The sequence below is a fragment of the Tyto alba genome, unplaced genomic scaffold (genome assembly GCF_018691265.1).
Source record: "Tyto alba isolate M040663 unplaced genomic scaffold, T.alba_DEE_v4.0 Super-Scaffold_15, whole genome shotgun sequence".
NCBI classification, from domain to species: domain Eukaryota; kingdom Metazoa; phylum Chordata; class Aves; order Strigiformes; family Tytonidae; genus Tyto; species Tyto alba.
In genome coordinates, this window is record NW_024881277.1 from 7,295,944 (window position 1) to 7,313,647 (window position 17,704).

General features: G+C 50.9%; 1 protein-coding gene across 1 annotated transcript; it reads right to left on the reverse strand.

Moving 5' to 3' along the window:
• Positions 1 to 719: 719 nt before the first annotated feature.
• Positions 720 to 6,597, reverse strand: LOC122153059 (mucin-1-like). The gene is made up of 4 exons (XM_042789176.1): positions 6,201 to 6,597; positions 5,165 to 5,869; positions 3,007 to 4,324; positions 720 to 752 (listed from the first exon to the last, which is right to left on the reverse strand). The coding sequence occupies exons 1-4, from the start codon at positions 6,558 to 6,560 to the stop codon at positions 733 to 735; spliced, it is 2,403 nt and encodes an 800-aa protein (XP_042645110.1). The 5' UTR covers positions 6,561 to 6,597; the 3' UTR covers positions 720 to 732.
• Positions 6,598 to 17,704: the final 11,107 nt, after the last annotated feature.

The window sequence follows — 17,704 nt, forward strand, 5'->3', positions numbered from 1 at the left end:
TTTAAGAGAATGCAAGGTGGGCACATGCAAGCCCACAGCTTTCAAAACCCCATACCAAAAACTTGTAGTACTGGCTATTTCCACCAACTGCCTCAAATCCTACAGAGAAGGAAGGAAACACCCCGTAAATTACACATGCAAGGCAACAAGTTTTTTTAACTCTGGCTTTGGCTTTTCTGACTGCTCGTTCCCAATGAGTGCTGGTTTTGCAAGGTGATCCCAAAAGCGGAACACGGGTTAAAACTCTTTCTCGAGGGACCTTTGGGCAGGGGGGCCAGCCAGCAGAGCTGCCCGAGTCTCTGGAAAGTCTCTCTGAGCTCCTCCTGGGCAGAGGCAGCACTGGGAGGAAGCCCCAGGAGCTGTGGGAGGGAACAGCCAAGGGCCTCCCAAAGGCTCTCCTGGAGGGCTGCAAAGGCAGAAGGGCCAAAGGTGGAGAAAATGGACAGATCTAAGTGGGGTGCTTGGAGAGGGAGCGGTGCTGCAACTGCGAAGAAAGCTGCAGCTTGTGGGAGGGAAAAGAGATCCCAGAAATAAGTCCACTATCCATCTGGTGCCCTGGCCACCTCCCCGGAGCTGCCTTGGTCAGGCAAGGCAGACCCTGTGGTCCCACAGAACCCACCTGCTCGCTGCCGGCCGCCCACTGACTGAGGAAGGAACGGGCGTAGGACAGTGCCGGTGGGGAATAAGCCCTTTCTCCAGGCTGCAAATCCGAACACCTCCTCTGGGGTTCAGTCATTTTCTTGGAGCCGTTTCTACAACAGACAGAAGACATAACCAAGATGACAATGGGAAACTTGACTGGTGTCAAAACAAGACCTTGTCTTTATGCCCCTGACATCCTCCATTTCAGAGAAACATAGAATCATAAAATGGTTGGAAGGGAAATTAAAGACTGTCTAGTTCCAACCCCCTCCCATGGGCAGGGGCATCTTCCATCAGACCAGGTTGCTCAAGGCCCTGTCCAACCTGGCTTTGAACACTTCCAGGGAGGGGGCAGCCACAACTTCACTGGGCAACCTCTTCCAGTGAAGGGGTAAATGTTGGAGAATGGCTCAGAGACAAGGGTCCTGAGCCCACCGAGCAATTGTATGATCAGAGCCTGCTCTAGCTGCTGATGCTGGGCCTCACTAGGGTTTGCCTGCAGCTGCTCGCAGCTGCTGATACATGAGGAATGTCAAGGACGCTTCGGCCTTGTGTACCGTGGTGTGTCGAAAACAGGCTAAGGGGAATTGGGAATAGTGGTCTGAGAAACCTAGTGTTATGATAACGGTGGTCTGAGAAACATTGTGTTACGGTACTGTTGTGTATCGAAAACAAGTCAAGAGGAATTAGAAATAGTGGCATGAGAAACTTAGTGTTCTGAGAAGCTTGTGCTGTAAGCTAAATGCAAGTAGGTGGACCATGCGAATACGACCCTTAGAGCTTAAGCCAATCAGCTAGTGACTAGTAGGCATAATTAGTAGAAGAATTATAAAGGCTGTAACGAAAATCAATAAACTGAACCATGCTTTATCACTCATATTGAGTCGGCTGCGTTCTTCCTCCTTTAGCCTGGGTCCTCGGCATGTTGGGCTTGCCTTGCCTGACAAAGAGCCAGAATTGCCCTGAAGGAAGATGAATCTCTTTCCACAAAGAAATACTTTTGGCTGTTGCTAATGAATGTTTTTTATTTAAGAAGAATGTAACCAATATATTTCTATATAAATACATACTGCTTATGCTGTGTCCATTTTGTCATTTGATTAAAAATCCTTCAGTATGCTTTCCTGTTGCTATTTTGGTTCACAAAGTAGATTCATTCCCTTTACCTGTTAAAACTGTAATAAATCTGCCACTGGGCCACTTGATTTTTTTTTCCACTTGCAGTTAATTTTTAACAAATACTTGGAACAACAGCCTGGGTTTTGTGGTCTCCCAGAAAGCAGATTGAATCGATGAATAGTCTTGAGTTCAGGCATACCGCATCTGCCCAGCTGTGACCTGGAAGAGAATGACCCAGTGCATCTGGAACATCGACTTGAATTCATATGTTTTTCTTCCACGTGTCTGTGAGCCAGGTGCCTGGTTGCACTACAGCGTTCCTCATCAGGGAAGAAACTTTCTCCACACCGCCGCTGGTCTCATTGCTCTGTCTCCATCCAAAGCCCCTTGCCTTTCTCATGTCTATGTCTACCAGTTGGATGCAACGGACCATGGGCTGCAGGGGGCCAGCCCGCCCTCTCGCCGCAGGCTGCAGGGGAGTCTCTGCTCCGGCAGCCCCCTCCCCTGCTCCCCAAATCCCTGCCACACACACAAGCCCAACAGGCCAACCAATGCCAGGACAGCCCGAGGACAGAGATGGGCTGAAAACACGGGCACCGCGAAGCGAGGCCAGCTCAGGCCTCAGCTGGGCGGCAGCAGGAGCGCCGGAGGCCCGGGCAGAGGCCGAGGGCGCAGGCCCTGCCCAGCCTGGGGGGAGCACTGGGGCTCTCCAGCTCTGCCTGCCGGCATGGGCCTTGCCTGCACCCGCCCTTCTCCCGAGAGGGACCAGGCGCAGACGAGCACTGGGGGAAAATGATCATCTTTTATTGGCCTCAGAAAGCACCCACGGCCGAGCGGTGGCCGGCAGCACGATGTTCTCGGGGCAGCTGAATGCCTGGGGCGCCGTCCATGCACCCATCCCTCGCGTGCTGCTCCCTCTGGGGCCTGCGCAGGCTCAGGGCCCACGGCCATCTCCGGGGACCCGCCGGGCGCTGGCAGCGGGGCGCTACTGCTCCTGCTGTCCCGCGATGCAGGAGCAGCAGAACGCCCCGCGCAGAGCCCTGAGCGCCCTCCTGAGGAGGGAGGGCCGTCGGCGCTGAGCCGGGGCGTGCGAGAGAGCAGCGATGCCTGCGGGGGAAGGAGAGTTGTAGGTGAGGGGCTGGGCGGGTGACGGGCAAGCTCCTGCCTGCCCCCCGCCACCAAGGGCTGTCCCCAGGGAGTGGGGGCCGCGGCACGGCCAGCCCCCGTGCGCGCAGTGCTGCCCACCTGGCTCCAGAGGCAGGGGAGATGCTGCTGCGTCTCCTCTGTCATCTGCCGGGTGGGATGTGGCAGTGTCTGTCGGAGGGTTCTGAGGGAATGAAGAAGCCACTTCATCCTCGTGCACCGCCAGGGAGTCAAGGGCTGCGCTGGCCTCTCCTTGCTGGGCTCCAGACATGGGAGACAGGTTTGGATTGTCCTCCTCTTCCTCGGGCGCTCTGGCCAGGGCAGAAGCTGCCGGCTGAGGGTCCATGGGACCCGCTGGGGCAGGAGATGCGTCCTGCAGGTTGCCAGCTGCCTCTCCTGCTGCCTCTGGGCCCATGATGCTGGTCCTGCCAGGCCCCTCCTGGGGACAAGTTGGGAGGGGGACGAGCTCCAGGATAAAAGGGTTGATACAGATGCTGCGGATGGTAATGGAGGACGACTCTTGGTACATCTCTTCGTTGCCGAGATCTTCCTTCTTAGCCAAGGCCCCTTGCTTGTCCTCTGGCACTTGCAGAGTGGGTTTCCTGAGCTGAGCTAGGCTGTTCTCATTGCAGCCTGGGCCACTCCTCTCCAGCTCCTCCAGAGGGTCCGTCCTGACGGAAGGGATGGCCAGATAGACCGCAAAAACCCTGTCCTGCATGGGCAGCAACCTACTACTGATGTAGCACTTGATACGCGTCACCGGCATTGCCAGATCATGCTCTGATGCTTGACCCAGGCACCTTGGCACGACGTCCCTGCATGGAGAAGCTGGCACAAGGGATCTGTCAGATGCATCGGTGCCCCCACCTCCATGAGGACCAGGCGTGGGCTGAGCTGCGGGGTTCTTGACGCTGTTGGCTCCCTTGTCCTCAGCTGTTCTTGCTGCTGCTGCCTCCCCCATGACTTGTGCATGGTCCCGCTGTGCCACCGGCTGCTGGCTGGGTCCCTGGATCGCATAGAGAGCCTTGTTCAGGACCTCAGTTACAACACACCGTGCTGCTTCCATCAGAGCTGTGACATGGGCAGCGGGCCTGCTTGGGGCAAGCCCCCAGCTCTCCACGCTCCAGGCTGTTCCCTGATCATGGCAGATGCCCCAAGAAGATGGGACCAGCTGTTGGTGGCCACTGGCTGTGGTGCCACTGGTGGTTTCCCTGATGCTGGCAGAAGATGTGGAGGGTGCTGCTGGCAAAGGAGGCAGCGTGGGGCAGGTGCTGGCAGCTCCATCTGGATGAGCTGCAGTGGGCGCATGCCCAGGTGCCGCTGCCTTCCTGGAAACAGGCAGCAAGATTTCAAGATGGTCTGTCTGCTTCCTTGTTACCCTGCTGTGAGGCAGGGTCACCCTGAATGCCAGGCTGTCCATCTGCAAGAGAAGCCAAGGAGAGAGGCTGCGTGAGTGCGGCCCTTGCCCCTGTGCCCCCCATGTCCCCACTGGAAGAGCTCCTGCAGCTGGGCTCCCCTGCCAGCCCCCGGGCAGTGCTCGGAGAGTTCTCTCTGCTGGGAGACCCTGGAAGTAGGGCTGCTCCCTGCTTTGCTGGCACAAGTTTGTTAGCTTGGCAGCAGAGAGATGGAAGGAGAGGGAAAGAAAGACCGGGGCCAGCCCCATGAAGCCACACGCTGGCAATCTTTCACGGGAGCTCTGGCCAGGGCAGAAAAAGCTTTGTGCAGAGCCCCAGACACTGTCTGAGGAGGGATGGTCGTTGCTGGCCAGCTGGGGCATGTGAGAAGGCAGCAGGTGCCTATGGGACAAGTAGAGCTGGAGCCAAGGCACTGGGTGGGTGAAGCTGCCCAGCTCAGTGTCCGTGGGACCCTCTGGGGCAGGGGACATGCTCTGCAGGTCACCAGCTGCCTCTGTGCCTGTGCTGCTGCTGGGCCAGCATGGGGGTCCTGGAAGAGCTCTGGGACCAAGGGGTTGATGCAGGTTACCATGTCGTCCCCTTGGGACAAGCTCTTTGTTGCTGACATCTATCTCCCAGCTTGTCCTCCTCAGTGGCCCCCCAACCTTGGGCCTTGCTGCCCTTGGCTGCCCAGACTTCCATTGTTCTTGCTGCCCAGCTTGCCTCAACCATGCAAAATGGCCATGCCCTTGCTCAGCCGGCTGCTGGCCGGGTCCCTGCTTGGCAGTTGCAACCTTGCCCACAACCTCCCTCACGAGGTGCTGGACTGTGTCCTGCAGAGCCATGGCACAGACCTTGGCACTCACCTGCCTGGATCTGATACTGAGGAGCCATCCTGGTGCCGACTGGGGGAAACACCGCTCCTCGCCTTCCTGCTGCTGCTGGAGCTGCCCTGGCCTTGCGTTCCTGGCCAGGGAAGCTGGCGCAGGGGCCCTGCCTGCAGCACCAGTGTCCCCATGTGCAAGGGGACCAGGCACGGGCAAAGCTGAGGGGGCCTTGCCACCGCTGGCCGCCCAGACCTCGGCTGCTCTTGGTGGTGCCGCCTCAGTCGCGCTGTGTGCCCAGTTCCACTGGGCTGCCGGCTGCTGGCTGGGTCCCCGGCTCCCCAGGAAGACCTTGTCCAGGACCTCAGTCACAAGGCCCTGGGCTATCCCCTTCGCAGCTGCAGCACGGCCAGCGGAGCTGTGTGGGGCAGGCCTCCAGCTCTCCACACTTGCGGCTGTGCCCTGGCCATGGCGGATGCCCCAAGAAGATGGGATGAGCTGTCGCCGGCCACTGGCTGCGGTGCCGCTGGTGGTTTCCCTGCTGCTGACAGGAGATGTGGAGGGTGCTGCTGGCAGAGGAGGCAGCCTGGGGCAGGTGCTGACAGCTCCTGCTGGCTGAGCTGCGGTGGGTGCGTGCCCGGGTGCCGCTGCCTTCCTGGGGACAGGTGGCAAGCTTGGACAACGAGCTGTCTCCTCCTGCACCACCTTGTTGCGGGGCAGGGTCACCCTGTGTGCCAGAACATCCATCTGCAAGAGAAGCCGAGGAGAGAAGGCTGTGTGAGCACGGCCCTTGCCCCTGCGCCCCCACGTACTCCCACCACTGAAAAGCTCCTGCGGCTCTGCTTCCCTGCCAGCCCCTGGGCAGTGCTCAGCCCCGCAGGCGGCTGCCGCCCTGCTCCCAGAGCCGGCTGGGGTGAGGGCTGGTCCCCCCGCAGCCCATGGTGACTCCCGGGAGCAGCGCACAGGGCGCTCAGCTTGCTATGGGTCTGGGCCCACCGGTCCCCTCCTGCACACCCCACCTGCTCATCGGCAGCTCCTGGGGTCGGGAAGGCGTTCGGCCCCGTCTCCATCTCCCTACCTGTGCACGGTGCCTTGCGGTGTCCTGCGAGCTCTCTGGGCAGGAGAGCAGTGGCAGCCTGTCCCCATGGAGGGACAAGGCCTGGCTCTGGCTGCCCTGCGGCACTGCCTGTGGCTGCCTGAGGCCCACCTGTGACCAGGAGGAGGAGGAGGAGGAGGCATGGGATGGAGGCGGCTGCCTTGGCACAGCGGCCCCCACAGCGCCGGCAAGGCTGGCCCTGGCACCAAGGCAGCTCTGTGCGGCCCCGTCCCACCCCCGGCCTCTCCCTCCTGCCCCGTCCCTCACCTGGCGCCTCTCCTGCAGGCTCGGCAGCCCCTTGGCGGGCCGGGAGCGGGCGTTCGCCTCCTCACCCGTGGGCATCTTTGGCGACCTTAGCCAAAGACCTTACACGAGCACCCAGGGGAGACGCTACCTCCTGAGGGAGCTGCTCTCCTGGGGGAGGGCACCCCAGGGCTCTCGCTCCTTAAATACCCTCATGGTCACCCTGCGGGGGGGTGGGGGTGGCCCATGTCACAGTGGCCTCTGGGGGTGATGCGGCCCCCGCCTCACAAAGCCCTGGCGGTGCCCATGGAGACGCCCACGCCGGGGACCGGCTGGGACGGGCTGTGCCCGGCGCGGGGCAGCCCCGGCTCTCCCCTCACCGAGCCCCCGGCCGGCCTGGGCCAGCGCCTCCCACGTGCGCCCGGTGCCAGCGGGCTCTGCAGAGCTGGGTCCTGTGTGCAGTCGGCAGCTCTGGGCGCCAGCGCCCTGGGCCGCGTCCCCAGGCGCTGCTCCCACACAGGGCCCCCGGGCCTGGGGACGCTCCGGTGGGCGCCCGCGTAGAGAAAGGCAGGGGAGGCTCGCAGACCCGGTCGCGGGTGTGGACCTCCCCACAGCGACCTCCAGGGATTTGTGATGGGCTGGTGGCATCGTGCCCAGAGGCCATTGGGCATCCTCGGGGTGCTCCCGGGAGACGCCCTGGGTAAGAGCGCTGCCACCAGGCTCTTCTGAGGGAAAGCTAAAACTTTTTCTCTTGTTTGGAGCAAAGAGCTTGTTTATAGTAGCATCCTAGTTGGTCAGCATTTTCTACTCGTATTATTCTCTTCATTTCACTCACATAGTTTAGTCAACTGCTAGGCAGAATTAATAACAAGGTGTTTTGAAATATGCAACTTCTCCCTGAGAAAAAATTGAAGTAGACCTTGAGACGGTTCATTAAGCTTCCTGAGTACCCCTGATAACAAGGGCCCAAGACGACAGTGTCAAGATTAGCACTGGCAAATTAGTTAAAACTGACCATCTTGGAGCATCCCAGGGCCAAAGAACAGATGAGCTAACTCCACAATTGTATTTGGGCATAGGAAAACCAAAGTTCAATCACTGGACAGGGCAAGGAAGACCATGAACCACCACCAGAGGGGGAAAAGCCCCTAACCCTAATTTTATCACGTGTGCTCGGACAGTGTAGATAAATTCTAGGAAATCTTCTGTGTGTGCAGATTAGTTCCCAGAAATCCGCTGAATACGTATAACCTCACAGCGTAGGTTCTCTGTGATTGCACCTTTCCGTTGGAGCCCTTGTGGTGGAGCGAGCCCCAGTGCTGCCCAGCGCTGCAGATAAAGAATACCTGCTTAACAGTTTTACTGGATTCCAACTGTTGAGTGAATTTTTGTGTTTCAGTCTGGCGACCCAGGTGGGACCCTCTCCACCCGACTGCAGGACCTGTTGAGATTGGGACTCTCTTGGGTAACCCCGGTGATTTTTTTCCCGAGAGACTCCTGTCCTTGATCGGATCGCTGTGGGGATGGACAAGGACCATCTAAAATAAAGGCATTCTTTTTGGAACTGTGTTTGGGGACCGGTCCATTTGGGAGCTACCCGTAAGTCGTTTTGTGTAGTGCAGGGTGAGCATATATCGGGTTGCTAGCACCTTAAAGTTATATCTGGAATTCTGTGTGCCTGCAATTGCCTGCAAGGTTCTGGTTGTTTAGGAGTTTGGGGGACAGGCTTTTGCAAGAAACCCGTGAAGAATTTGCAAGCAAAAAACCCATGAATTTATGTGGCTCTGCCTGTAACTTTGGGCATATTACTGCAGTAGTTGTTGCAGTTCTTTCAGGCACTGTCTAGTAATTCTGGACGCCACAACGTTGTGCTTATAAACACAGCCTTGTTTTGGGGGTTAATTTAAATATGCATGCTTAGTGCTATCTTGACAGTGCATCCTCCTCCATTTCTGGTCGGATGGCAGCCTCTTCTGGTGGTGTAACGCTGCCCTAAAATGAGAGGATAGATGCTGCTAGCATCAAAGATCAAATCAATACCAGTATGTGGGTATAAAGAAAGAATGGCCCTGCTGTTCTACCATAGAAAATTAACCAGGCCAATTAGCATTCTGTTCCTTCAGGCTGGAAACATTGCAGAAAGAACTGGTAGAGTGGTGAATGTTTGGGAATGATGAATGTGTGCAGGGATGGTGGAGAGTCCTTCAAAAACGCGTTACTTGCCTTGTAGTATGTTCTTCAAGGTAAATGGATGAAGAAACCATTGTGTGGTAATCTGGAGTATCTCCTCGTACTTCCTCATCTTCAGGAAGGTACGTGCCTGTGCTTGCAAGGCTGGTGGTGCTCTAGTGTTGGGGGAGACAAAATGGAAATGCAGGCTAGGCCTTGGAGCAGGCACCTCAGCCTGAACACAAGTACTGAGAGGCTCCTGCTAAGTCGACCCTGGGAAAAGTAGAGTTAATGTTTCTCTTTGGTAATTAGAAGAGTGCTGTGTTATGAGAAAAATGCTGATGAGCACACTGATGTTTTCGGCTGCTGCTGTGAAAGAAGCAAGCAGGAAGACTGCCAGGACTGCGTAATTAGCGCGTAACCACCTGACGTTGTTAAGCTGGTAGGAAAATACTGTAACTTGATGGAAAATCGCTGTAACTTACGAAAGGTATATAAGCAGCCTGAAATAAAGCATCTCAGCATCACCCATGATCTGAGCCCGTGCCTCAATACGCCACAAATGGTGCCCGAACAGGGACCGACCGGCTCCTGGGCCTGAACTTGACTCCAGTGGCGTAGCCTGACTGAACGCAAGGATCCGGTGGGGAGCACCGCAGAAGTCCGTACGGCATAATCGCCTGAACTGACAGGTGAGCAGTCAGGAACTAGGGGGAACCAACCATCTCAGGCTGAAGAGGCGGTGTTAGAGACTTAAGCAGCTTTTGAAAAAGCATGACTGTAAATACAAAGAATTTGATTTAAGGCTAATGCTTAAATGGATGAAAACCACTAGCCCCGATATAACTAGCACATTGGGTTTTGACTGGGATATCTGGGATCAAGCTGGGGTTAAACCATGGGACTCAGCTACTCAGAATAATGCTCTTGCTAAAGATCTGTTATCCATCTGGTGAACATCTTTGAGATACTTAAAAAGCACACAGGTTCTAAAGCCGTATCAGCGCCCACAGCACCTGCGCTGTCAACTGAGAAGAACACGAATGATGATGATCCATTAGATCCCCGTCCAGTAGAACCTGAGCAGGAGCCTGATCTTTATCCTCCAGACCAGCCTCTGGCTGCAGCAGCCACTGGCAGTTTTGATCTTAGACGTCATTGGGAAAAAATCCATAGGGAGGCTGCAGAGGCTGGAGACTCTGATATTGCAGGAGCATGAAGTGTCTCAGAACCGGGAAGAGATTTTGGGACTCGGACTGGGTAAAAATGGTATCATGAGAAGCGAGGGTGGGGGATGCCCACCACCAAGACACCGAGAATCAAGAGGACCAACGGGACACCGCTGCATCCATCAGGAGGTTTACATTCTGGGATTTTGAAACCCCTGTGCTTGCACGTGCCCCTCTTGCTTGCCAAGCTGCGGCACGGGCTGCCCAGGGAGCGTGTGGGGTCTCCCCCCTTGGAGATGCTCACCAGCCCTCTCTGCGCATGGTGAAATGGGATATTAACCAAATTTGGTATTATGCTTGCACGAGACAAGATACATTGCTTGTATTGCTCTGCCTCTATTTCCTGTTCAAAACAGGGCCCCCTTTCCTTTCCTTAAGTAAGTGTGTATCAGCAAAAGATCACCTCACAACCAGCACAAACCCGCTCTGCGGTTTAGCCCGGGTCCAGGAGGCGACAGAGACTGCGCAGGTATTCAGGATGAAAAGTTCAGCACTGAGGAAGAGGAGATACTTCCTCCCACGACCACTGCCCAGCACTTCACGACCCCTGCCCAGGACCAAAGGAACTCACTGTGCAGCCGCAAGGAGGAGGAGACCTAATTATAATAAGAAGGGAGGGTAGGCGGGGATAGGTTGTGAATATGTATAGACACCTCATGAATATGCAACACTTCGTAACATAAGCAAGGCGGGAGGGGCGGGGGGGGGGGGGCACAGGCTTGTTGTGGCGGAGCGATCCCCCATGTGCCCGGCGCTGAATAAACATACCTGCTTTACAACCCTCAGTTGTGAAGTCTTTCATCCGTAAATCAGTTTGGCGACCCAGATGGGACCTTCTCTGCTCGGCTGCCGGGACTGCTGAAGGGTGGACGTCCTAGGTGCACCCCGAGCCTTTTCTCGGAGGATCTCCACTCCCAGCTGTCCACTACAGGAGCAGACAAGGACCGCCTGGACTATGGAAAGTTATGTTTAAAAATTGTATATGAGTTGTTGGTAAGACGCGCAGGGACGCCTGGCGCACAACTTAAAACTCAAGTAAGGAACTGGATTAATTGAGGTAGTGCGCACAGGGAACGGAATTAATTAAAAGGGGTAATAAGACCTGGGGTTCATGGGAGTGTCGGAGACCACCTCAGCAAACTGGATGAGTGGTTGTTGGGGTTCATGGGAGTGTCACCGACCACCTTGGGTTTGTTGAAATTGTAGTCTTTTTTCTTCCTCTTTTGTTCTCTTCTTTCTTTTGTTCTCCTTTTGAATTCTGTTTGAAAACTTTGGAGTTTGTCTAATTAATGAACTGTATTTAGGTATTTGTATATATTGTAAAAAGCATTGATCTTTGTATAAATCGGAGACAGAGGAGTGAATCCCTTCTCCGTTAGTTTGGATTAGAACCCAGTGATTATTTGTGTGAAAGGAATGAGTGGTTGGAGCGCGGAAATAGTTTATATTTGTTAAAAACTGTATGTAACCCCCTCAGACAGCCAGCTGCACTAGATTGGGAGCAGCCAGCTGATCCTGTCCTATTTCCTTTGCGCCTCTGTTCCCAGTAATTTCTTTACAGGGAAAAACTTTTGTCAGACGTGGGTATAGTAAAATGTGTATGTTGTGGGTATAGGTGGCATTGTGCATCTAATAAGAGAAAGTCGAAGGGTTTAAAGTGTCCAGGAGAGGGCTTATAAGGACACGCAATACTCAGAAGACGAGAGGCGATAATTATTAGGTCTGTGTATTTGTATGTTTGGAATTAAAGGAGGATTGGGAGACAGTGTGAAAGTCGTTGTAAGTGGAAGGGAAGGATTTTGGAAAGGGAAACAATATTGGGATTTGTGGATGTGCCGCTCACTAATGTAGAAGTGAGGGCGTATAAGAATGAATTTAGGAAGTTATTAGAGGACCCTGTGGGGCTGTCGGAGATGGGAATCTTTTTTTCTCCTGAAGAAAGACAAATGATCAGAACGTCTGGAATGTGGATATGGGAGAGAGAAAATCAGCAGGGGATACCCGGGGAAAAGAAACTCCCTGTAACCCCTCTGCAGTGGAATCAGACTGAACAAGAGAGGAGGAGAGATATGAGTGACTCTAGGTCATTATAATAAGAGTCTGGATGAACCCCTGAGAGAAGCACAGAAAGTAGATATTAGAAAGGATGAAGAAAAGGCTAAAACTAAAGCTAAAATTATGATAACTGCACAAGAAGCTGTTAGAAATAAACACAGGGAATCTCAGAAGGGAAATCACAAATTTGAAACAAGCAAGGGAATGAAAGGGAAGGTGGAACCAAGAGGTACCACTGGCTAGGGAAATCACAAGGGGATGTTTTTATTGTGGGAAGGGGGGGGGGGGGGCATTGTAAACAAGAATGCCACCCGAAAATATGGGACCTGTTGGTGTTTGAAGTAACCCAACAGGATGAGGGTGGTAATCACTAGGGGTGTCAGGGGCTCTACCTCCTGGGGGGGGTATACCAACAGAAGAGCCCTTGATAAATTTGAAATTAAGACCGCAGGAGGAAGATTATGTAAAAGAAACAACTTGGGCTGTAGGGGCTAAAGGTGAAGGGGTTTTCAGTCCCAGTTATAAAGAATGGGTTAATACAAGGGGAATATCAATATGCTGTTAATGATCTGTTGTTAATGCCAGGGGTAGGATGTAATTTGCTAGGTAGGGATTTACAAGTGCAATAAGGAATAGATGTGGTGCTGGATGAAGGAAAACTAGTGGTTAAATTACTAGAATTATGGGAGGAGAATCGGGGAGGATATTCAGGAATGAGAGCATCACTGTTTGGATTTTATAAATTATCAAACGAAAATAAGAGAAGATCTGTTAGATGAACCTTTGCCCTATAGAGAAAAACTATTTATTGATGGGTCCTCTCGATGCCTAGAAGGGAAAAGAATATTGGGTTATGCAATTGTCGAGGGGCAGAAGATGGAAGTGTTTGAAAAGGGGAAATTACCTGCTGGGTGGCCAGCACAAGCCTGTGAACTCTATGCCCTAAAACAGACATTGGTATATTTGAGAGATAAGGAAGGGACAGTGTACACAGACTCGAAGTATGCATTTGGAGTGGTCCACACATTTGGAAAAATATGGGAAGGAAGAGGGCTTATAAATACAAAAGGGAAGGAGCTAGTACACGAGCGGCTGATCAGAGAAGTTTTAGAATCCCTGAAGCTCCCTACAGAAATTGCAGTTGTGCATGCGAAAGGACATCAGAGGGGAGCATCGATGGAAATAAGGGGGAATAATTTAGCAGATTAAGTAGCCAGAGAAGCAGCTACAGAATTATCATCAGTAGTTTTACTGGTAATAACAACGGGGGATTATGAGAATTTAGCCCCAAATTTCACAGAACAAGAGAAGGTTATACTTAAAAATAAGGGGGGGGGGGAAAGATCCAGAAGGAAAATGGACTTTACCAGATGGAAGGTAGATGTTAAATAAAACATGATCATGAGAAATTCTGTCATTAATACATCAGAAAATACATTGGGGAACGCAATCACTTTGTGATCATTTTCTTAGACAATATGGGTGTATAGGAATATATACGGAGGCTAAACAACTAGTTGATCGATGTCTGATTTGTCAAAAAGTGAACAAAAAGGTAATGAGAAAAAGGTGGCTGGGGAACAGGAGCTAGCAGTACAAAGCCTCCAGGTAGACTTAACAGAGCTACCTCGAATACAAGGGTGGAAGTATTTGTTGGTATTAGTGGCTCACTTAACTCACAGGGTGGAAGCAATCCCCCACACCAAGGGCAATGGCAACCATGTGTTATAAATTGAGACCACAATGGATCATAATCCAATTATAATTTTATTAATTATAGCAAGTAGAATATGAGCAAAGACAGCGCTGGACGGCAGGGGAGTCTGCGCTCCGCCAACTGCCGTACTGATCAGTTCAAACAGTTCCTTTTTATACATTTTTACATTCGTGGTTGTCTTTGATCAGTACCCCTTCTGCTTGCACAAGCGGTATCTATCTGGTTTGTGTAAGCAATTGCGGTTATCTTGTCTCACAGGTTATCTTGTCTCACACAAGCGGTGTCTGGCAGCTATTTGCATAAGCAGTTTTTCTGTCTTTTGCCGCCTAACCTTTACATTGAGCTTAACATAAATTTCAATAAACAATACCCTTAGTTCATAGTTTCTTACAATCCCCCCTTTTTCTTTTATCCTATTATTGTTTATTAGATGCTACTTTCATTTTCGTCACTGCAAACAAACCTTTTTCCACAATTCCAACATTTATCATAACACTCTCAAGATAATACCTTACAATTACAATCATAGTTTTCACGTGGCATAACGCATTCACAACAATCTTTTCCACCAGGAAGCTCCTAATAGATCATCCCACCATTCTGAGTCTAACATTGAGGGTGTTTTCAGAGCACCATAGGTAAAACAGCTCTTATTCTATCTGCTATGTGCAGTTGTCGCCTTAATGTTTTTGCCGTGTGTTATTTATTCCTTGCTTTGTTCAGTTAATCCAACAAGTTGTGACCAACATGCAATTTGCTACTACTGTTTCACCTGTTGGTGTTAAGCAAATTCGAGCTGTGTGCCGAACTGCACAGTCAACCGTACTATCAGACACTCTGTAAACAATAATCAACAATTTATTAGCAAACAAGAACCTGAAATAATTAACTGTATAACAATCCAGCAAAGTCCCACGCGACACAATCAGAAAGAGAAAAAGTAAGAACCAAAGATATCAGCACTGTCCTTTGGATGTTGTCCTTCGATGTCTTGTTACCCTTACTCACGGGGCGATAGCGATAGAAAGACAGAAAGAGTCCAAGAACAACAGTCCAGTCACACGCCGCGCGGTAACTCCTCTGATCAACAACATTTTCTTCTTTGAACTATAAGTCTGTTTCCATCACCTCATCAAGGTTTCGAGGGCGTCTTAGTTGTCTTCGTGATCTTGGAGGATTGGGGGGAGGAGGTGATCTTCTCCAACACCAGCCACGAGACATTCCCTCGCATACCGCGATGGCAACGACAGTCACCACCAATATAATGAAAAATCCCAACAGCAGGCCGGCGCACACGGGATCGTCCCCTACTCCCATCTTCCCAAGATTGCAATCCAGCGGGATCAGTAAGATTAGTGGGATAGTCCAGCCCCAGGCTAGCGGCTTGACCGAGGAAGGTCCAAGTGCGCAATGAGCGGAAGTTTCTCTTCCACCCAGAATGCCTGTGCTGCCTAGATCTGGGCGGGCCTGGCAGTTGTTTTTGCCATCCGGGTATAGCCGAACTTTCGAGACCCTCCAGCAACACATGCGCTTTGGACTGGGGGCGTGGAAATCCATTTTCCTGCTGCGTATGTGGACCCTGACTCCTGATCCCTACAGACCAGGCAGGTTCGCCACTCGCGCTCTCACTCTTGTACCTCCGATACCGCGAAAACAATGGAGCGTGCTTATGCATGGGCAGCAATTTATTGTGCAGCCTTGATGTTGGTAGCCCTCACTTTGTTTGCCTTTTTACTACATATCTTTTGCCCTTGTAAATGTTCCTCTTTCAAGTACCCATGTAGTTGTATCTGCTTATGTAAACCACCATCTCCTTTGGTTAACCATGTTCGAAAATTCTGTTATAGGTCTTTTCGGCGGTTTTGGTACTGGCTGTTTTACTTCTGTCACATCTTTTACTTGGATTCTCTTCTTCCCACTAAAATATCTCCATCCACCCTTCTGTCTTTGGGAAAGCAAAGCCACTCTGATGTTGGACATAACAGTAAAGCACTTGCTGCACAAATTTGCCACTATTAAAGCAAACCATACCAGGATGATTAGCAGAGGTCCGGTATAACATATACTCCCACCTCTCATGCCTATGGGGTTGCAGCCCACAGCTGAGATAAAAGGTCTTCTTGGTGGCGAGCACAGAGGTTAACCCGGTCTTGCCCTCTACTGTTTAACAAATCCGTGTGTTAAGAGTTAGTCAATTCAAGTGCAGCTCCTTTGTAGCCACTTCCTTTGTTTCTAAGCAAAGCAAAATTTTGGCACTTTCCTGATAGTGTCCTCCCATCAACTCTCAGGGACATCACAAATTCTGGGGACTAACCTCTTTTTCCCCGTAAATCAAGGTTACAGTTCATGCCCCTTCCCTATACAGTTATAAGACAATTTTCTCCATCTGCAAGAAATACCACATCCGGTAACACATTCACATTCACACAAAACCCACGCTTCATGACATCCATACATACACTCGAGACAAGGTATTACCCTATTAGGTTGATTTTCTAGCAATGCCTAATTGACTCCAAAATGCTCATAATCTCACATGTCTGTCAGTTAATGCTCGGTAAACGCCAGCTTTTCCCTGACAGTTTTTTTTTGTTTGGTTTTGTCTGTTTTTTGTTTTTGTTTCCTTATACAGCAAGTAAGTAAATGAATAAGTAAATTTTCACAGTGTTACCTTCTGAACCCAGTCAAAAACCCAGTCAAACCACTGGTTAAGAGTCATTCAATCCCCTCCTGATGAATTTACTTAGTCCTTTGAGGGTGACTTGTAGTTGGTCAGTTGATGGTACCACAGTCCACTCCTGAGGCTTTTCCACCGGTCCTTTTCCTCAGGGAGGCAAGGAGTCCACCCCTTTTCTTTTGTTCGGATCGCTGTCTCGGTGGTCAGCAGCACCTGAAATGGACCTTCCCACTCGGGAGTTAATGATTAATCTTTCCACACTTTTATCAATACCCAATCACCTGGTTTTACATTGTGGATATTAAAAGCCAATGGTGGTATTTGAGGCAGAAGTCCTTTCTTTCTTAGTTTCATTAAAGTGTTACCAATTCTTATTACATACTTTCTTACATACTGATCTCCTACTTCAGGGATGACAATATCCCTGTCAGTTACTCATACATGGTAATCCAAACATCATTTCATAGGGAGAAATTCCCAGGTCTGTTCGTGGCTGAGTATTGATCCTTAATAAGGCCAACGGCAGGCATTTAATCCAAGACATCTGAGTCTCAATCATTAACTTAGTCAAGGTTTGTTTTGAAGTTTGATTCATTCTTTCTCCTCTTCCAGAACTCCGAGGATGCCATGGGGTGTGCCATGCCCATTCGATCCCTAAGGCTTCAGATAGCTGTTGTATAATTTTTAAAATTAAATGTGTTCCTCCGCCCAAGTCTATTCTTTCTATTAATCCATATCTGGGGATAATGTTTTCCAGTAACACCTTGGATACCATGGTTGCCATTGCCCTTGGTGTGGGGGATTGCTTCCACCCAATGAGTTAAGTGAGCCACTAATACCAACAAATACTTTCACCCTTGTATTTGAGGTAGCTCTGTTAAGTCTACCTGGAGGCTTTGTATGGCTAGCTCCTGTTCCCCAGCCACCTTTTTTTTTTTTTTTTTTTTTTTTTCCTGTTACCTTTTTGTTCACTTTTTAACAAATTAAACATCGATCAACTAGTTGTTTAGCTACCGTATATATTCCTATACACCCATATTGTCTAAGAAAATGATCACAAAGTGATTGCGTTCCCCAATGTATTTTCTAATGTATTAATGACAGAATTTCTCATGATCTTGTTTTAGTTTAACATCTGCCTTCCATCTGCTAAAGTCCATTTTCCTTCTGAATCTTTTCCCCCCCTTATTTTTAAGTATATCCTTTTCTTGTTCTGTGAAATTTGGGGCTAAATTCTCATAATCCCCTGGTATTATTACCAATAAAACTACCAATGATGATTCTGTAGCTGCTTCTCTGGCTACTTAATCTGCTAAATTATTCCCCCTTATTTCCATTGATGCTCCCCTCTGATGTCCTTTCACATGCACAATTGCAATTTCTGTGGGGAGCTTCA